Raw genomic sequence first — 22,124 nt, 5'->3', positions numbered from 1 at the left:
CCCCCCCCCCAACTTATTTTAGGCTTTTATCTAGACTTCAGTTTTTCTTCTGGGATGCCTTTGAATGAGATTGCTGAGTTACATTAAAAAACTGTTCCAGAGAGGCTATTTTACATTGCCATTGACAATGTGTGAGAAATGCAGTTTCTCTACGATTGGTATTGTTACGACTTTTTTATTTTTTAAAAGAGAGACAACTTTTAGCTATTCTAATAATTGTGCTAATATCTCATCATAATCTTAGTTTCCATTTAACTAATGGCTAGTAACATCTTTTCATGCATTCATTTGCTATGGCTATATTGTCTTTTTTTTTTTTTAAGTTTATTTGAGGGGGGGCAGCTCAGCCCACCAGGGGGTGGGGCGGGCATGTGGTGCTGGGGAATTGAACCGCGGTCCCTGTGCTTTGCTAAGCTTGTTCTAAGTAGGTGCTTTAGACCACTGAGCCATCTCACCAGCCCCGCTAAGCTTGTTCTGAGTAGGTGCTTTATACCACTGAGCCATCTCACCAGCCCTATATTGTCTTTTTGAATCAATGTTTCACTATATAGTTCAAGCTGGCCTTGAACTCACTTTAAACTCACTTTATAGCCTAAATAGGCCTCAAATTTACAAGTCTTCCTCAGCCTCCCGAGCAGTGGGCTTACAGGCATGTGTCACCTTGCCCAGCCTTTTATATGTATGTATGTTCATCAAAGAAATAACTTCATATCTTTTATTCATTGCTAATTCAGTTATTTTTATTGCTGCATCTGAGAGTTATTTATAGAAATGAATGCTGTATCAAATATGCAGTTTCCAAATATTTTCTCTTGGTGTTTGTCTTTTTATCTTCAACAGGACTTTTTGCAGAGTACAAAGGTTTTAATTGTATTTATTTATTTTTATTTATTTGCTGGCTCAGCCCACCCTGAGGGCAGAGCTGTCACCTCATGTGGTGCTGGGACTCAAACTGCAGTCCTCTGAGCCTACTTAAGCTTGCCTAAGCAGACACTTTAGGCCACTGAGCCATCTCACCGGCGCCGGTTTTAATTTAATTTAATTTTTTAAAAATTTATTTATTTATTTTTAATTTATTTTTAAAATTTTATGTGTGTGTGTGTGTGTGTGTGTGTGTGGCCAGCTCAGCCCACCAGGGGGCGGGGCTGGCTGGCATGTGGTGCTGGGGGATTGAACCGCGGTCCCTGTGCTTTGCTAAGCTTGTTTTAAGTAGGTGCTTTAGACCACTGAGCCATCTTACCAGCCCCCCCAGTTTTAATTTTAATAAAGTCAAATTTATCGCTACTTTTAATTTATAGGTTGTATTCTGTATCACATTTAAGAATTCTAGACCAGAGGCCAGGGAGATTGCTTGGCAGTCTTAAGTGCCTGCCTGGCAAGTACAAGGACCCAGGTTCAATCCCCAGTACGACATGCCCTTCCAGCCCCATGCCAGTGCCAGCCACTGAAACCAGATGTGGTGGCACATGCCTGTAATCTTGGTGCTGGGGAGGCTGAGACAGAAGGATCACTATGAGTCTGAGCTGCATAGCAAGACCCTGTACCAAATAAAAGATTATAAAAATTTTAAAGAATTCTGGATCAAGTACTAAGTCATTAAGCTTTTCTTAAGGTTTTATAAATTTGGTGATTTACATTTAAATCTGACCAACCTTGAGTTAAATTTCTTTTTTTTTTTTTTTTTTAAGCCCTCGATGGCCTCAAACTTGCAATGACTCCTGCCTCAGCCTTGGGAGTACTGAGATTACAGGTGTGTGCCACCATACCAGTAATCAGGCACTTTTATTTATTTATTTATTTTTTTGCGGAACCAGGGATTGAACTCAGGCCCTTATGCTTGCCAGGAAAGCGCTTATTCCACTGAGCCATCTCCCTGGCCCCCTCGAGTTAAATTTCTATAAAATATGGAGTTTAGGTTGAGGTTCATTTTTTGTTTTTGCCTGTGCTTATGCAGTTCCAGTATAGTTGATCAAAAGACTTTTACCAACTTCCGCTGAATTGTTTTCATAGCTCTGCCAAAAGTCACTTTACTTTTTAGGTATATTTTTATGTTTGCTATTCAAGTTCATTTGTTTATATATGTTCCCATCTTCCAGGACCACTTGTTTTTAATTACTGTATGAGTGGATCTTAAAAATTAGATATAGTGATTCTTCTCATTTCATTTTTCGGAATTAGTTTTACTACTGTAATTCATTTTCCTTCCTATATAAAATCTAATATACTATGTAAATACAAAAGTATTGCTGTGATTTTAATGAGTATATAGATGACTTTGTGGAGAACTGACATATTTACTGTGTTGAGTATTCCATACACACATTACATACACTTGTCCGGTAATTTAAGTCATCTTTGATTTCATCAAGATAGAGATGTCTTTTGCAGTTCTGTCAGCCAGTTGGTCCAATTTGTATGGGTTTGTTTCAGGTTCTCTGTTTCGTTTTCTTCAACCACTATATGTGTGTACCCCTTTGTCTTTAAGCAACATTTCTGAGGAGTGTAGCTAGATTTATCATAAGGAATCTGAGGAGGATGCTTAAGTCTCTTAGAAAAGATAGTGTAGAATTTTCATGTAACCTATGCATATCCTTTAAATCACCTCTATATTTATTTGTAACACTTAATATACTATAAATAGTTGTTTAGGGGTTAATAACCAAAAATCAGTTCCATAAATGTTGCAATATGTGGAACGTATCTTCCAGTTTGGGGCTTGTCTTCTCACTTTGAAAATAGTAATACTTTGCTACCAGTTGTGTACAAAGTTAAGTATATTAATCTTTCACTTTTAGTTATCTTGGTATATTAAGAAGTTTATTTCTACTCCCAAAGTCACAAAGATATTTCTTGCATTTCTTTGTTGCTACTAACATAATGCCTAAAACAATTTATAAAGACAAAAGAGTCATTTTTAATTGCAGTTTTGGAATCTTCAATATGTGATCAAGTAGACCCATTACTTTTATCCTGTGCTGAGGTAGGAATCTGAGGCAGAGGCAATGGGGAAAAGAGGGCTGGTGGTCTAAATAGTACTTTCCTTTGAGCCCTACCTCCAAGGACCTAAGGCCCTCTTCAGGTCGGCTTGCCTCCTCAAACTTCCATTTCCCAGTGGTGCTACTTTGAACATTCAATATCCAAACTGTAGCATCCACAATATTTTTTTGGTGCAAGTGGTTGTTCCAGTGTCCCCAAAAATTCATTTATTTCCTACTGATTTTCAGTGCTGTATCTATCTGTTGAGTGCACACATAGCTAGGTCTGTTTCTGATATGCGCATTTAGTTCTGTTTCTGTTTTATTTTTAGAAATATCGTATTATCTTAATTACTAGAGTTTTGTTTTGTAAGTCTGCTTGTTTAGCAGGCATGCCTTCCTGGCTCAGTAAAATTCCGTTAACGTCTGGCATAAGCATGAGTCCGGTGGACCCGTCCTTTACTTTTCTACTGTGAATTTGTACTTTACTATTCTAATAGCCAGTTGTGGGTCTCATACCTTTTCCTGAGGGATACAGGAAGCATCTGTGTGTTTACTCACTTGGTACGGTGAACAACAAATACTGTGCATGTATGAAAAAGTATCAAAACAGTATTTGGAGGCCAGCCAAATAGCTCAGCAGATTAAAGTGCGTGCTTAGGCAGAAGCAGCGGCTGAGGTTTGATCCCGGGCATGCTATACTAGCCCCACCTTCAAGGTACACTGAGATGGCAATTGAGATTGGGCATGATGGTGTGCACCTATAATCTCAGCTCTTGGGAGGCTGAATGCAGATGGATCACTACAAGTCCAATCTACGTAGTGAAGCCCTCTAGACCCTGTCCTAAAATACAAAACAAAAAACAGTATTTGTTCCCACCTTTATGCTCCATCTTACTGGCTTTGCATATGTTTACATGAGCATCACAGAGGGTCCAATAGACCCATACCACACCAGGATTTGTTTGTTTGTTTGTTTGTTTTTTTAAAGCTTTTTTTTTTAATTTTATTTATTTGTGTGTGTGTGTGTGTGTGTGTGTGTGGCCAGCTCAGCCCACCAGGGGGTGGGCTGGCTGGCATGTGGTGCTGGGGGATTGAACCGTGGTCCCTGGACTTCGCTAAGCTTGTTCTAAGTAGGTGCTTTAGACCACTGAGCCATCTCACCAGCCCCACACCAGGATTTGTTAAACAAGTTTTCTTTTGATTTTTCTGGTAGAAATAGCCCAATTCACTATAGTAGCACATGAAAAACCAGGTTTGCAAGTTTTAGAGGTGGTTAAAGGTGAGTCATCCTATTATTCATGCATGGATGATGAAGATGATCCATTATGATAAAATACAGTTTCATAAGAGAAGGGCAGTGTGGGTGAATAATACTGATGGCTCTGACATTGGCCACATGAGCCAAAGTTCCTGTGACAGTGAAATGGAGCAAGAATCAACTGATTCAGACACGGGGAATGTAGGCCTCTTTGATTCAGATGATGAAGAAAACAGTATGAGTACATATTTGACTAGTTGGAATGTTGTGAAATAGCCATACAACCTAATGTAATTCCATTTTAAGAGTAGGTATCCATACTACAACTACCTGTTCTTGTGGGCTATAGGGTATACCTGACATTTAGTACGCCTCAGTTGAAAGAAGGATTGTGTAAAAAAGGATTAAAAGCCTGATAATATATGAAGGTCATTATTAGTTTTTGACGGCACATAGGATACCCATAGAAGCAAATAATAAGTGTTGTTGAACATGGTGAATTTTTTCTCCTCTATGACAGGTGGCATGGGTCATATGAGAGTTTCAGTAGACACATGAACCTACTGTAATTTATCAAGAGAAGAAAAATGCATAACATCCATTTGCCAAATACCATTACATTTTAAGACCTAAGTATTACTACCATCTGATGATGTGGCTGTAGGGAGCCCTGGTAATTAGGGTAAGACAGGACAATTTTTCTTGTGACCTAGACAGTTGGAATTTTCTAGTGAAGTCTTACTATTTTGACAGTAATAAAAGTAAGATTGTCTAGCTACATCAAATGGGGTTATAAAAATAATGAATCTGCCTGTTGGTTTCCAAATATTAAAAATCTGGATAAATTAGAATGGGATCTTAAATGACCAATATAAAAAGGGACAATTCTAGTTTGAGTTGACCTTTGTAATTTGAGAGGTAAATAGAGAGGTGTTTCCAAAGTGGTCTGCAAAATCATGCTCTCAAGCCAATTAGATAAACAGCATTAGCAAAATCGTTACACTGATAGGTTCATGATTAAACTGGTGAACAGCAACTAGTATAGCAATAATTTCAGATTTTTGTGCAGAAAGTTTGGGGTCTCTATTGTTGCTAATTTTGCTCCATATTGCAGCCTTTCCTTACAGATGAACCATCAGTAAAGTAAATCATGACATTATAAATGAGTTAAAGTCTAGTAATTTTTAGAATAATGCATGAATGTTTAAGAAAAAATTAAAAAATGGGATTGTTGAGAAAATGATTATCAGTTTCTCCTATAAAATCAATAAACACTATTTGCCAACCTAGGGCTTCTAACAGAATCAAATGTTGATTTAAATAAATAGACAATCATTGTGAGATCAGTACCAAAGAGCGGCTTAGACCTTATCCTGGCCAAGGGGACAGCTTTAGTCATTTATTCTACATAAAGTTGTAGAATTTGTTTGTTTGTTTGTTTGTTTGTTTGTTTTGGAACCAGGGATTGAACTCAGGCCCTTGCACTTGCAAGGGAAGTGCTTATTCTACTGAGCTATCTTCCCCAGCCCGTAAAGTTTTGATTAACTGATTAGGAAGGTAAAGCCATTTAGTAGGGCATTCTTGCTTATCACAAAACTGTCCAATGGGGCCTGTAGGAGAATGAGGGGTATCTAATATATAAAGAGTAAGGGGATAGTTTATATTTATTCTAAAGACTTGATGCTGTTGTTACATATTTTTCAACTATCTAATGTTTTGCACCTTGGTAGGTAAATTACAAGAGCAGTCAATGGATGAGTCTCCTTGTAAGGTATCACCTGGATTTTTTAAATTGATACCAGCAATACCCAATTTAGGCCATTCCAATTTATATGTCCTAATAATTTTTAGACTCATTTAAAATCTTTAGAAAATCACATCTGATTTGTAGTTTTTGTGGTCTTAACAGCTCAGGTGGTCACTACTGTTACCAAATAATAATTGGGGCTGAGGGACCCTGGATATAGCGCAGTGGCATAAGTGCCTGCCTGGCAAGTGCAAGGCCCCAAATTCAATCCCCAATACCCCCCCAAAAAAAGACAGACAAACAGACAATAATAATAGGGGCTGGATAATTGAACCTGTCTGGGGCAATACAGAGACCAAAAGATACAGAATCATTTCAGCAAAAAACTCATAAAGGTGTTGTCTAGTGGATGCAACTCATTGAATCTCATCCATATAATGGATAATATAAGTAAATGTGTTTAACCCTTAAGCTTTGTACTACAAAAAATAATTTAAAAAAAAAATGATATAATGTGGGGCTATTTCTTATACCATGTGGTAGAACTACCCACTGATAGCACTTCTTTAGTTCTTTGCATTTTATAACACACAGAAAAGGCAACATGATCCTTATATACTAGATAAAGAAAAATAATTTAAAAAGCCATCTTTTAAGTCAATTACTATTAAGAGCCAGTGTCTTTGGCCCACAGTTGGATGGGGCAGTCCTGGTTTATAATGCCCCTATAGGTAGCAAATGGACAGTACAACTCTTAGATCTTGTAATAGTTTCTTTTTACCTGATTTTTTGGGAAAAACAAAAATAGGTGCATTCCGGGGGCTAACATGTGGTCCTAAGTGTTACAACTACAATTGTTCTGTTATGTGTATGTAATTGACTAAGCTTCTCTTGTTCAAGGGGACATTGCTCAACCCATATATGTGAACCTGTTTTTCATTATAATGCTAAAATGGTTTTAGGGGAGAAACAACAGTATCCCCCAGCCCCATAAAAAAAAATGTGACTGATAGCCAATGATATGTTTATCATTTTTAGGAACAGATAACAGGCTCAATGAATCCTTTTAAGTTTTTTCCTAGTCCTTTCCCATTTTGAAAACCCTTTTTGTTCATTATATGTTCTGTCTTAAACCTTGTTTCTGTTTAAAATTAATTTCCATTTTTATAGCAAGTCTCCATCCCATAAGTTGACAGGGTTAGAAGCCAAATAAGTTAAGAAAAGACCCTGGTTTTGATCAGGTCTTTCATAAGGTAAAGGAGAGGCACTTTGTGAGACCCCAATCCCACCAAGGAAGTAAGAGTTGGTCTAATGAGGTAAGAGTGGGTCTAATTTGCCATATGTCAAGCCATTGATTTAGTACAATTACAAAGCCATAGGCCCCTGTGACTATGAGACCCTCAAATATTTTTGTTAATTTTTGTAAAAGACATGGACCTTCCTCCAGATACTTCTTTAGTAAAATAATCCCCTTGTTCAAATACCCAAATATCTTGAGCACAAGCAAAAACCTGAATTTCTTCATAAAAATCTTCATCAGTAGTGTGTGGGAAAATAGTCACTTCTTATAAGTTTAAATCAGCTTTACCCAAAATGAGCCCCACTGTCCCCTCTGGAAGTGAGGCCCATAATCTTATAGGGAATGAATGGGCTTATCTCCTGCATTGAGAGTCACTTTTTGAGCCTCAGGATGGTCTAATCCTGTGCTTTGGGCTGTTGCCCTACTGAAGGAAATAGTATCCCTCTTGGGAGCCATGTCTATGGCTGTGGAAGTTGCTGACAGCGTCTGAATTAGATAAAGCTGAGCTAGGGTCTGATTGGTGTTATTCATTTCTCTCTTGGGGGGGACTCCCTGGGGCAGGGACCAGGCTCCATTTCCAGTCGGCAGCACCTCATCCTTACGATATTTAGATCAGCAGTGCTTAGCCCAGCACCTCCCTTTCATGCAGCAAGGGCAAGACTGGATGCAGTGCCTGAGTTATCTTGCCCAGAGGCATTATTCTCTTCAGCTCCTGTAACCCAGCATTGGCCCACCCAAGTTGAGTAACACCTTGAAATTTTTATGAACATGTCCAATTTTACCACAATTGACTTTAACATTAGCATTATTACCCTTAGTTCCTTTAGCCAAACCTGCCATAACTTGGATCATCAAATTCTATATAATTCAGTATTTATATCATGGCAAACTTGAGTATATACCCTTAAATCTTTAGTTCCCTTTACTGGATTTAAGACCTGTTTATGATCTTGGTTGGCATTGGCATAGGCCACTCAAAGGAGTATCTGTAGTGTGGGTGTTAAAAACTTGTCCACACACAGCTTCTTGTAATTTTGCTGCTGCAAATTGGGAGAAAGACTCGTTTGGGCCTTGGAGAATGTAAAAATGTTTGGGCAGGATCAGAATTCTTAGGGACTGTACCCAAACCTTTTCATCAAATCAGCTAATTGTTGATGCTCTTCAACATGGTAAAGGGGCTGGGGAGATAGCTCAGTAGAATAAGCACTTCCCTGGCAAGTGCAAGGGCCTGAGTTCAATCCCTGGTTCCGCAAAAACAACAACAACAACAAAAAACACATGGTATTGAATCTGTCCTCAAGGGATGCATGTTGCCCCATTCCAGAAAGCACCTCTTCATCTGTATACCCATAGGAAGCACAGCTTGTTCTATTCTTCTGGGCCTACACTACAGTAAGGTTTTAAAATTACTCATCAAAATGAAATTGAGCAGGAGGCAGCCATGTCTTTGCTAGATGTTTGATATAAAGAGCCAGGCAATATGAATCGAAGACATTCTCCAAGAGCCCTGCTGTAAACGGACTCTGGGCACCATTACTAAGAACACTTTGTCTAAGATCCTTTAACAGCTTAAATTCACAAAGCATGTGAACACAAGGGGTGATTCTCATTGTTTGGATTTTGGTTTGGTGCCCACCAGAAACAGGCAGGGGTGCCCAAGACTTCTCCCTAGCCTGCAGGTTCTTTTTAAAATCTGCAGGTATGTAGACAGAGTTGCACAAGGTGTCTTTCTTTCAGTCTTTTGGACAGAGCTGTTTTTCCCCCAAGCACCTCTGATGGTGATGGTGACCAGGGAAAATCCCCTTCACTATCGGTTTGTGTGCACTCTTACTGAGAAGAGTGAGTCACAGAGGTTATAGGTTTTGGTTTCTCCCTCTCAGAAGGGGGAGCTGCTGTACTTGTTATTTATTTATTTTTAACTCAGCTGCAGCTGCCAGCCACTCGCTTTGTAATGAGCACACCACAGATAGAACCAGAGTTCACGTGGCATCGGGCTCAGGTTAGACCCCCTCCCCCTGCCATGGACTCATTTTAAGATTTTCTCCTACATGTTCCCAGTTTTCAGTATCTTAAGGTGTCTACTTGAGAGAACCAAGGATTGAATTTAATTACTTCCTGTTACATTTTGGACAAATTGTTGGTGGGTACATGGATGCCAGACTGTGTTATAAAACGCAAAGCAGCTATATGTAGTGTTGCGTCTTATTTAGCTCTGGATGAGAAAGCTTCTGTTGGTGGTGGGAGCACTCACCTTTGTGTTTCCTTTTGCTCCTTCGTTGGATGTCTCCATATTCGTCCTACAAAGTCCTCATCATTCCCTTAAGGTGGTCTTCACTTAGCTAGGCTGGAGAAGTCCCTGTACAGGGTACTAGTTATTGGGGGCTGATCAGACCCCCATCACCTGTGTGAGGGTACAACAAAGGATAAAAGAATAATTTAGAATGCACTGGGCATCCACAGGGTCACTAAAGCCAGGAATCTCTGAACTGTTTACTCTTTATTGAATGCACATATCTTTTACAGAGAAACCCTGGAAATCAGTGTGAAGGGCACTGTCTCAAGCCAAGTTCAGTAAGAAACAAAGTGTTATGCCATTGATTAATGAAAGGCTTGTTTTCCCCATGGGTTAATATTTACTTAGATAGCATTTTGTATGCACAAGAGTCCTAAGCTAAAGTGTTGTCTTGCCTTTTGCAGTGTCATAGGCCATAGAGACCTCTACTGAGACCTGCAGCGCAGGGAGTTCTGTTTCCATGTGACACTTGCTGCTCAGACCTCAGACTGACCCAAACTTAACATAGAAAGCCAAATGGTGGATTTGGAGTGCACTCAGAGTGGTCTCCCCCAGTGGATGCTGTGAAAAAACTCAAGAGTCAATATGTGTTGGTTCAGTACTCAACATACAATGTCATTTTGTCTTTCCCAGTTGGAGTCATTCGGTGCCCAATTTGCAGCCAAGAATGTGCTGAGAGACACATCATAGATAATTTTTTTGTGAAGGACACTACTGAGGTTCCCAGCAGTACAGTGGAAAAGTCTAATCAGGTAAGTGTATACATACAGAGCCTTTACCTCTGAGACAACCTAAAAATGTGCAGAGCTCAACTATGAAAGGAGCCAGACTTCAAGCCATTTATCTATGAGGCCATATAATAATTTTTAAAAATATCAATGAATAGTTAACCTTAAGAAGTTAAAAAAGGTCAGACCAGAAGTTCCTCACTGCAGCCCTGGTTTCCTCTTGCTATCCAGAGAAAGATGTTAGCACTATTACACCTTCTTTTCCTTAGTTTCTGTGCATTGTCAGCTAGATTTTTATTTCTGTCTTTTTTTCTTTCTTTCTTTCTTTTGGTGCATTGTTTAGTGGTACATATGAAAGACATATCTTGATCAGTAAATTTTCTGCATTTTAAGTCTTCCTTTGTACATAGTATTGTATTATTTGATTCAGGGTCTTATGTGTAGCCCAGGCAGGTCTTGAACTCACTATGCACCCCAGACTGGTCTCCCAACAGGCAGCAGTCCTCTGGTCTCAGCCTACCAAGTACAATGTTAAAGTCATGCACCACTGTGGCCATGATACTTTGAAAGCTTCATTTGATAGCACTGTCCAGATGTTGGGGCTTGCCTCCCTTGGTTTCTTATTTCTCCTTCAGTCTTCCCTTGTGCTCCTAGGATTATAGCCATACACTATTACAGCCATCCAATCTACATGTTGCATTCAGAGATCCAATGGAATCTTTACTACTTTTATAAGCCACATGTAAACATTTTTATTGGCCTCTTGAATTGAGATGTCAGATCCCCAAGGATGAGGGGTGGCATTCTAGCAGGGCTCAGCTAGGCATGTGCTGACTGTGTTGGTCTCCTTGGGAGTCTTGATTCATTGATGATAACCTCTAACACAGTGGTGGTGAAACTGGCATAAGTGCCATGGTGGACTGTCAGCACCAAAAGCACCAACAGGCTCTCCAGGGAGGCAGTTTATTTAATTGGGAGCAGAAGCATAGGGAGTTAAATCTGGGGCCGGGGAGATGGCTCAGTAGAATAAGCGCTTCCCTGGCAAGCACAAGGGTCTGAGTTCAATCCCCATTTCCGCAAAAAATAAATAAATAAATAAATAAATAAATAAATAAATAAGGAGTTAAATCTGGTAAGGGAAAAATGATCACTGACTGTATTTATAAGGAATTTTGAACGTGCAATGTGAGTTTCTGGGCATTTTGTTTCTTCAACTATGGGAATTTAAGGTCTACTTTATAAATTAATATCATCATTATTAATAAATTTTGGGGGCTGGTGAGATGGCTCAGTGGTCTAAAGCTTTTTTTTTGAGAAAGCGGGGATTGAACTCAGGCCCTTGCGCTTGCCAGGGAAGCACTTATTCCACTGAATCATCTTCCCAGCCCCCAAAATAGACAGGTTTTTTTTTTGGGGGAAGGTTGTTTTTTTTTGGTGGAACCGGGGATTGAACTCAGGCCCTTGTGCTTGCCAGGGAAGCACTTATTCTACTGAGCCATATCCCAGGCCCCCATTTTAATTCTTAAAATTTGTTAACTAGATATAAAGTTGTTTTCTGAAAAGATAAATAAACTTATTTTTATTAGTGTATGTTTGTGATAATAGTAATAATGATATGGGGGCTTGGGAGAAGCTCAGCAGCATAAGCGCCTGCCTGGCAAACGCAAGGTTATGAGTTCAATCCCTGATACAAATAATGATGATGATGATGGTGGTGGTGGTGGTGGCGGTACTGATCTTGGGGGATCGATATGTGTCCATGGCGAATCGTAATTTTACTTCCTAGCGCTTCTTTCTCACCACATCCCCTTCCCAACTCCCCCAAGTCTGCCTCCCTTTCCATTTCTACAAACTCTATTGCCCCATTTCCTATCATTCCTCTTTAATTTGGCTCTGTATTTTTTTTTAAGTTTTTTAATAAGAGAAACCATGTGATATTTAGCCTTCAGTGTCTGATTTATTTGCTTTAGGAGAAAGTTCTTAAAAGTGTCACAGGGGCTGGTGAGATGGCTCAGTGGTCTAAAGCACCTACTTAGAACAAGCTTAGCAAAGCACAGGGACTGTGGTTCAATCCCCCCAGCACCACATGCCAGCCAGCCCCGCCCCCTGGTGGGCTGAACTGGCCACACACACACACACACACACACATAAATAAAAAAGTTTTTTAAAAAAATTAAAAAAAAAAAAAGTGTCACAGAGGCACCACCAGTGGGAGGCCTCTAAGAAACAAAGCAAAAGGCTGGCACGAGTAAATGTTGTGCACTTAAAGGAAAGGTATCGCAGAACTCCACCTCAGACATGCCCGGGGAGGTATGGATTTAGCTGGCACCAGGGTCTGAATGGTTAGCTTAGGACCCAGGCTTCTGACACGTTGGTGCTGGCATGAAGTAGGGTACAATAACGCTGGGTTTACAGGTACTATGCTAGGCTGTTCGTCACATGGTTTCTCTTATATGAGAAACCTAAAATATAAATAAAGAGCCAAATGAAAGAGAAATGATAGGAAACGTGGAGACAGACTGTGGAGATGGAAAAGGGGACGGAGCTGAGGGTGGAGAAAGTAAAAGCTGATTAAGATGGGACAGGTATATGTATCAGTTCTCCAAGATGAATGTAGCTCTGAGCTGTAGGCTCAGCCTGGAATTGTAATTTATGAAATTTATATTTGTACAACTACATGTAAAGCATTCATGTACTCTCAAAATCTGTGAAATAGGATATATCCACAAAAGTTCTGTCCCTATCACCTGCCCATCTACCTTATTTCCTCCCTGCCTTATAGGTAAACTATGCTTTTATTGTTTAGTTTCTTGTGTTAATATTATATATGCTTTTAAATCATTCTCCTTTATCCTATCTTCCTTAAATAAGCAGTAGTGCTCACATGTGCTTCCTGCTTTGCATTTTCTTTTTTTTTTTCTTTCTGTATTTAGGACAGGGTCTACAGGGTCTCACTACGGAGATCAGAATAGTAGTGATTCTGCTGTTTTCAGCCTCCCAAGTGCTGGGATTACAGGCCTGCACCACCACACCCAGTCTTAATCGCCCAGGGCAGGGCCCCACACGGCACACTGGGAATTGAACCCCGGCCGAGTCCACATGATACACTGGGAATTGAATCCCGGCTGGCCACTGTGCTCTGCTTAAGCAGGTGCTTTAGTCCACTGAGCTATGAGGCCAGCCCTTCTGCTTTGCATTTTCTAATTTTGCTTTATTATTAGACAAACTACCTGAGCAGTGTGTATGGACATTCTTCGTTCCTTTTTGTGGCCTGCTGCAGAGATAAGCTTTTAGGTGATGTATGGGGGATAGTTGAGGGCAAGGAAGTAAATGTCAATTCCCAGATCCGACAGAAGTCTCTGGAAGCACAGGAAGGAGTATACTAGATGGGATCCTGAGGGACATTCAAGGAGGTGATGCTTGGGAAGTAGCAAAGAATCCACGTGGCTTACGGGAAGTGCACACCAGTTATATCAAACAGAGTTAGAAAGGTAAAAGGTAATTGAAGCTGAGAAGTGGTGGATTTTGGATTATAGACATGTGAGCCAATGATTTGGCAATCTCTGAGTAAAACTTTTTTCTTCCCAAACCCAAATAAGTTGGTATGTTGTGTCAACTAGAAAAATTTAAAGATTAGCTAAGTGACTCAACAGGTCCTCACTTTGTAAATATCCTGAACCTGTGCAAGAGGAAGTCACTGATATGTGGGTGGGTGTAAAGGACCCGCGCTAGGGTGGAGAGCTTCCATGCTGCCCCCCTTTTGTGCTCTTGTTGTCTCCTGTTCCCTTGAACTGTTGTGCCTCACCATGCCACCTTCTGCTGGAGCCAGCTGCAGTCTGAAACCTCCAGAAACTGAGTTGACTAAATCTTTCTTCCCTTATCTCAGCAAAGAGAAAAGTGAACCAGGACAGTAACAAAGACTAGCCAGGTGTGTTTGTGATGCGTGTAACTCCAGCATTTAGGAGGCTCAGAAATGAGCTAGAGAGAGTAACTTCAGCATCTCCCCTGCATAATTTTTTGCAGATACAAATATGGGTGTTCTCTCTTCCTCTCCGCCGATACCTAGTGCATGATCTGAATGAATTTTGTTTGCTGAGTCTCTCCAAATTCGTATTCTCCACATCTACACTTCCATCAGCCCTCACGGAGCCCCTGAAACCCCTTCTAGTTTTTCTCGCTCTCCACACTACAGTGAAAGTGATTTTACAATGAACTCTAGCCTTGCTACTTCCTTAAAAGCTTTCGGTCGCCTTCTACAAGCAGGGCACCTGTTGTGTGTCAGCCTTCTCTGCGTGTTCGGCCTGCCTTGCCGCCAGCTCCTCCTGTAGTCTTCCCCTTGATCTCTGCACTGCAGTCATACTTGCTTTTCAGTTCTGTTTTGTTTTCTGGAGGCAGGGTTTGGTTGTGTAACCCAGGCTGGCCTCGAACTCCTGGTGATGCTCCTACCTCAGCCTACTGCGTCCTGGGGTCACAGGCACACGCCACCACACCTGGCTTCCTTCTTTCAGTTCCTTAAGCTTTTAGTGCTGTCCTTGCTTGCAGCCTTTTTTGTTCCACCCAAAAAGCTTTTCATCTTGTTGTTTGTTGATTCAGCTTTCTATCTTAGCTAGTAAGAGGATCTTTTTTGGAAAATATTTTCCTGGGTAATCTCTCCTCTTGCTTTACTTCATTCTAACTCTAGTACAGTGACAGCAGTTTCTCCATCATAAATACACTCTTACAACTTCTCAGATATTTCCTTCACAGTAGTTGCACATCAGGGTGATTATTCTGATAATGTATATTTGCCACCTGTTGAACCTTTATAACTACTAAGGAATATCTGTGCTGTTACCCTTATTTTAAAGATGAGTACTCCAGCCTGCCCAAGTCTACTCACTGATCAGTAGAGGAACTGGGTTTTGAATAGGTTCACCTATGGAACTGCTCTCCATATGTGAGACTGTAGGTATACAAAGGGCAGGAACTATTTGTTTTCTGGTTTTTTGTTTTTGTTTTTTTTAAGGAACTATTTGTTTTTCCTGAGTATTATAGCTTCAACACCTACCATGGTGCCTAGAGAGAAGTAAACCCAATATTTATTTCCATTCATGTGCATATAGTTTAGGACATGTCAGTTTAAACATATAAACACTATTGACTGGTGGTATGACAAGCTTTCCATTTTTCTCAAATGTTTGCCTGACGTGTTTTTCTTTCAATTATTAGGTATGCACAAGCTGTGAAGACAATGCAGAAGCTAATGGGTTTTGTGTTGAGTGTGTTGAATGGCTTTGTAAGACATGTATTAGAGCTCATCAGAGGGTGAAGTTCACAAAAGACCATACGGTCAGACAGAAAGAGGAAGTTTCTCCAGGTAATAAATCTATTCTTTCATTTCCTTTTTTTCTCTCTCACCATATTTTCTGATTTATTATATTGTCTAATTTAGAACAACAATAAACATTAAATGTACTCTTTTTGATACAAAGTAGTCAGTATTCCAATTGGAATTTCCTTGTAGTACTTTACATTTATACTCCCACCTCTTCTGATATCTTAAGTTTATGTAACTGTAGAGCAGGGTTTTTTTTAACTTTGTCTTGCTGTGTTTTGTTTCTTTTCTCTGTAAAGAGACAAGCCATGATCTAAATGTTTTCTAACTTCTTCTGACACTTACTGGGACCCTCCTTTGAGATACTAGTTATAGATAACAAAAGAAGCTTTTTTAATTATACAAAATTATATTTCTGGGTTTTCATTATGTTGCTTTTAATATTAAATTGACAGATTTTTTTTAAAAATTTGAAAAATGTTAGATCATTTACCCTTTCTAATGAAATGCTGAAAATAGTTTCTGCTGTAATTTCTGTAATACCTAGTAGAGTTAGGTTGCAGATGAAACTAATTTTATATTAGTGGATTTGAGTGCAAAAAGACAATCTAATAATTATTTAGTATTTAATTGTATTAATTTTCTTCTCTTTGCCTCCCATTGTTTCTGCAGAGGCAGTTGGTGTGACTAGTCAGAGACCAGTGTTTTGTCCTTTTCATAAAAAGGAGCAGTTGAAGCTTTATTGTGAGACGTGTGACAAACTGACATGTCGGGACTGTCAGCTACTAGAACACAAAGAGCATAGGTACCAGCGTCTTCACTAAGTATATAGATTTACGATGCAGCATCGCGCAAACTAGAGTATTGCCGCCCAGCCACTCAGAAGTCTGCAGACACGTTTTGTTTGGCCAGTAGCGTGCTGACTTGTACAAGGATTTAGCATAATTTAGCTTTGGGGCTAGATAATTACTTGTTCTGGGGAACTGTCATGTGTTGTGGTGGTTCGCAGTGTCCTTGACTTCTTCCAGCGTGATGCCAGTAGCACCCTCACATTCTGCCGCAGTCATAACAATTACAGAATGACTTTATGATGTCTCTACCTGTTGCCGGATGTGCTGTGGAGCAGAGTCACTCCAACTTGATAAACACTGGCTCACATGCTCTTCATCAAAATATGGAATTGGTTGCTAGTGTTATAAAATAAGATTACACATACATTTCTTTAAAAATCCAGGTTTCTAGCTTTGCTCCAGAACATGGCTTCTGCATACTTTCCTGTCAGCATCTGGTTGAAATTAACTTAGTGCCCTTTAGAATGAGGTGTGTGTTTGCCAGTTGACCACAGTCTCCACCTGACCTCCGCAGCCATGTGAGTAGGCAGCAACTGATTTTACCCTTAAGATGGAATTACCTATGATGTCCCATGCACCCAATAATGGCAGACTGGATAACTTGGAACAACTGTTCCAGTAAGGACCAATAGAAAGCCTGGACAAAGTTCAGAAATCATCTATATATGAAATTTTAGAATTAACACAGCAATCAAGCATTTTGGGGTCAGGATTAGGTTAGAATGTGGATAGAGGATGCCCCCCCCAACCAAGAATTGACTTTTCCTTTTTTTTTCTTTTCGTTGTTAATGATCAATCCCAGAGTCTCACACATGTGAGGCAAGCAGTTGACCATCCAGCTGTGTACTCCAGCTCTGCAGTATTTTCACAGGGCTACAAAATCAGGGTTTAGATGTAAGGGGTCTTGAGAGGTAAAGGTTTCTTCGGCTTAAGTTGGAATCCTGAAAATCTATAATTATATGATAAAGATGAATTAACTAATAAGTTTTTAATTACAAAGACTAAAGCTCAGGATCTAAAATTGTGTACAGTGAAATCATATTGCTGGTGCTTCAAAATACCCAGTAAAATCAAATATAAATCCTCTCAGGAGGAAGAAAACATTCTAGACCTTGGATTCCTTTAAGAAAAGAATTTTGCAAATCAGAATCCAGCATATCAAAAAATGAAGCAGTGAGAGAAAAACCTAGCAGGTACAACAAACAATATAAAAAGACCACAGCACTGTCTCAAAAGGCAAATGGAAGCAGCACGGAGAACTGAAAACTGTTCTTCGTGGTGAGGCTAGCACTTCAGTCACAGTGACGGAGTAATTTAGTAAAAGGTTGGGCAGATTTTTGATTTAGTAGGAAATGAGAATTGATGAGCTAGAAGAAAATTAAGAAAATACCTGGAGTGAAGTGCAATAAACAATGGGTTGAAATGTAGAAGAGATAGGGAAAAAATATAAAGACATTCTCACATACTGAAGTCCGAGAAGTCAAGAAAGAGAACGGGAATGAGACAGCAATATTTGACCGGATGGTGTGATGGCAGACTGCTTTCAGCCACCAGGGAGAGCCACTAGTGCGTATTCAAGAAGGTCACACAACCTCCAACAGGATGAGTAAGAAAACAGGGTTTGTACAGTATGGAACAAATTCCCACAGGCCTAAAACTCTATACCAGTGAACATATTCTTTAAAAATGAGAGGCATTTTCAGTTAGTCTTATCTTTGGTTAAACTCTTTAGGAGGTCATGAAGAAACAAAAGACAACCAAAATACTAAGTAAGAATAGATGACTGTTAACTTAGGAGACAAAGTACCATCTTGGTGTGTGGCTTGCTAAGCAAGGCCAAAAATGGGAGACCTATCAACAATGAACAGATAAGTTGAAAGGAAAAGGTGTTGGATCCAGGCAGTGCAGTCTGAGGCAGGAGTATCTCAGCAAGTTCAAGGCCAGCCTGAATGACATAGCAAACAATGCCCTGTCTGGACGAAGAAAACAGTCTTAGTAGAAATGTACAAATACATTCATAATTATAGTAAATGTAAACTAACAAAGTGTCCTAAATTATAAGGCACAGTTTAAGATTAGATAAGAAACAAAATAGAAAAAAAAATCTGCTTTTTGTTTTGTTTTATTTGAGACGATTTCTCACTCTGTTGCCCTAGCTGGCCTTGAACTCACAATGATTTTTCTGCTCAAGTGGTAGAATTACAGGTATGTGCCGTTACCTGGCTCAGGGCCCTACCCCTTTCAGGGGGACTTTTTGTTTTAGTAGTATATGGTATATTTATACCACAGTGGTCACACTCATCAGAATTTATTCCAGTACATTATGTCTAAATTCTTTTTTTACCCATTCCCCTTCCTTCCCTCACCTTTCCTCCCCTCCCCATCTTTAAAGCGGTCTCTATTTTTTCCTTTCCATTTCTTCTTTCATTTTTTCCTTATGATCTTTTTCTTCTTCCTTCCGCTCCTTTGTTTCCCTTCCAATTTGAACATGTCCTTCAGACTCCCCAATGTTTGTCTTCCATTTTGCCCCCTGTTTACCCTTTTGGTTTCTCACACAAGAGAAATTATTTGTGCATTTGATTTATGGTATTGAGAGCTCTCCATTTACCTAAAAATGGCTTGTTCTTTATGACAAAGTACTGGTGTGTGTGGGTGTGCGCGCGCACGCACACGCGTGCATGTGTGTCTTGCTGTGCAGTTCAGTCTGGCCTCGAACTCATGGCGGTCCTTCCTCAGCCTCCCAAGTGCTGGAATTACATGTGCAAGCAACAATGCCCAGCTTGCATTGCTTATAAATAGCACATTTTTTATCCATTCATCTGTTAATGGGTACATGAGCTATTTCCAAGATTTGGCTCGTAGGAATAGTGCTGCTACAAACAGGTATGCATATATCACTCTAGTATGATGGTTTTAAGTCTTCAGAAAAGATCCCTAAAGGGACATGCTGGCAAATGAAACCTGTAGTTTTAATTTTTTTGAGGAATCTCCATATTAATTTTCACGTGGTTGTACCAATTTGTACTCCCACCGACCATGGGAAAGGGTTCCTTTTTCCCACAGCCCCTCTAGCATTTGTTATTTGTTGATTTCTTGATGATAGCATTCTTTCTGGGATGAGATGGAATTTTGGTGATTTGGTTTGGTTTTTTTTTTGAGACAGTATCTTACTTCGTATTTCAAGTTGTCCCTGAACTCACTATGTAGCCGAGGCTGACCTCTAACTTACAGTGACCCTCCTGCCTCAGCTTCCTGAGGGCAGGGATTATAGTAACACATCAGTTAGTGTTTTCGTTTGTATTTCTCCAGTGACCAGTGGTGTTGAATCTTCTTCATATGTTTTTTGGATGTTTGTATTTTTTTCATCAGAATTGTGTTCATTTTAGATGCTCATTTTTTTATTTAGTCTTTAAATTTGGGGTGTCTGATTTTTTTCTTTTTTACGTTTTTTATATATTCCATATGTTAGCTCTTATAGACCCCTCTCGACTAATAAATTGAGAGAAAGGGAAAATATGCATTCTTATGTATATTTGGTATTTTAACAGGTTATTATTTACTTATTTTTAATTTTTTGGTACCAGGGATCACACTTGAGACCTTGCCCTTGCCAGGCAGGCACTTATGCCTCTGAGCTATATCCCCAGCCCACTGTAAAAATATTTTTTGTAATCGTTTTTTTTTGATAGTGTTTTAGCTTTTGGAATTTCCCTCATTTTATACAGACCTATGAAACTTTATTTCTTTCTTTAGATACCAATTTATTGAAGAAGCTTTTCAGAATCAGAAAGTGATCATAGATACACTAATCACCAAACTGATGGAAAAAACAAAATACATAAAATATACAGGAAATCAGATCCAAAACAGGTACATTTGATTTTATTATAACAAATCGTGTTTATGTGATGTGCATAATGTGTACTTACTTTTGGAAGAGAACATTTTTCTTGATTCCCAGTGAAGGTAAATAGTAAGCTGTCCAATGACAACAACACGTGGCTGATAAAAGTTTGCTCGAAACTTTGGGTTGGAAAGTATGTTTTTGTTAAATGTGTTATAATGAAGAATAGTTACAGCTCATTTATTTGGTAAATATTGATAATTTATTGTTACTACTTTGTTTTCCAATTTCAAAGACATGCTAATACTTAGTCAATTGTTTTTGCCATTATTGTAAAATAATTAAAAATTTGATTTCCCTACAACCAAAGAGAGAGAGAGAGAGAGAGAGAGAGAGAGAGAGAGAGTGAGTATGTGTGTGTGTGTGTGTATTGGAGGTTAGAACCAGAATCTTTGCACTGAGATGCAACCCATTTAAACTTTTTTTTTTTTTTTTTTTTTTTTTTTTTTAATGAAACAGGACCTCACTGAGTTACTAAGTTGCTGAGAAAAAGTTTAAACTCGTGAAACTCTTGCCTCAGCACTCTCAGAGTGCTGGATTTATCAATTTGTTACCATTGCCCAGCTTAATTGCTATTTTAAGATTTAGTGAAAATGGAGGTTCTTGACCTGGGCTGTGTGATCTTCTAATGGAATAGAGGAGGACATTTTAGGACCAGAGGAGAATAGGGATTGGTAAACTATTTCACATATCTTTTATTCATTGCCTAGTACAGTGTGTAAGTAGTTTGTAGATTTGACTCGTTAAGTCTCCACTTTCAAAGAACAAAATCAGTGGTCCAAAGGTGCACAGCTCAGAATTCAGTGATTAGGAATTAAACCAGTAACTTTGGAGGAGTGTGTGTTGTCTGTCCCCTTTCAGATCCCCTTTGGGGCATATGGGGACATTTAATTACCACCTTAACACACTTAAGGAATTTGTATGTCCCTGTTCTTTTTTTATTATACATGCAAAAGTCACATGCCGTTGCCTGAGTAGATCTAGAAATGCTTAATGGAAAGAGGCAAAACTAAGGAGGCCTTTCAGGCCTTTTAACTTTTGTTCATTGGGGAAGTTGTATCAACTTTTGTGGTTCATCATAAAATCAGTCATGATAATATATTATTTTGAACATCTTGAAATATATCTAGGGCTTGAAAATTTGGGATTTTTTTTTAAAGGAGATACCCTGTATCACTTGATTTCCTTAAAAAACATTCTTAAATGTGATTTTTACTTTTTATTTATGTCTTAGTAGTATTGTTAATTGTGTAAGTTATATATTGTATTGAAGTCATTTTTATTTTATTGCTTTGAGACAGGTCTTACTGTATAGTTTGGGCTATCCTTGAAGCCACTATGTAGCCCAGGCTTGCTCAGACTTGTAGCAATCCTCCTTTCTCAGCCTCCTGAGTGCTGAGATTACAGGCATGAAGTCATTAATATGTACATGTATTGTGTATGAACATTACTATATACTGTATTGTGTTTTTTTTTTTTTTCTCTCAGCTCCCTATCCTTTTAAAAGATACTTTTCCTGTTCTTTAAAAAAAAAACAAAAAACTTAGAGGCCGGGAGATGGCTCAGTGGAATAAGCGCTTCCCTGGCAAGCGCAAGGGCCTGAGTTTAATCCCCGGTTCCACCAAAAAAAAAAAAACTTTCTCTTTTACGTAACCACTCTGGCTAACCAAATATGATTTCCTTTACTATACACTAATCAGAATAGTTTTGACAAGTACAGTATTGATGGATTTTAATATTTTTAATTCTGA

At 39.1% G+C, this 22,124-nt stretch overlaps 1 protein-coding gene across 1 annotated transcript in view; it reads left to right on the top strand.

Moving 5' to 3' along the window:
* The window catches only part of Trim24 (tripartite motif containing 24), a gene marked incomplete at its 5' end in the record, with an annotated part of 98,967 nt that overhangs the window by 37,254 nt on the left and 39,589 nt on the right, over nt 1-22,124 (top strand). Inside the window, 4 exons of the mRNA XM_023712763.1 lie at nt 10,210-10,328; nt 15,513-15,660; nt 16,291-16,423; nt 20,223-20,339. Coding sequence (XP_023568531.1) covers nt 10,210-10,328; nt 15,513-15,660; nt 16,291-16,423; nt 20,223-20,339 — 517 coding nt within the window. The remainder of the gene's footprint in view (nt 1-10,209; nt 10,329-15,512; nt 15,661-16,290; nt 16,424-20,222; nt 20,340-22,124) is intronic.

The sequence above is a fragment of the Octodon degus genome, unplaced genomic scaffold (assembly GCF_000260255.1).
Source record: "Octodon degus isolate 3935 unplaced genomic scaffold, OctDeg1.0 scaffold00027, whole genome shotgun sequence".
NCBI classification, from domain to species: domain Eukaryota; kingdom Metazoa; phylum Chordata; class Mammalia; order Rodentia; family Octodontidae; genus Octodon; species Octodon degus.
This window is presented reverse-complemented; position numbering and strand designations above follow the sequence as displayed.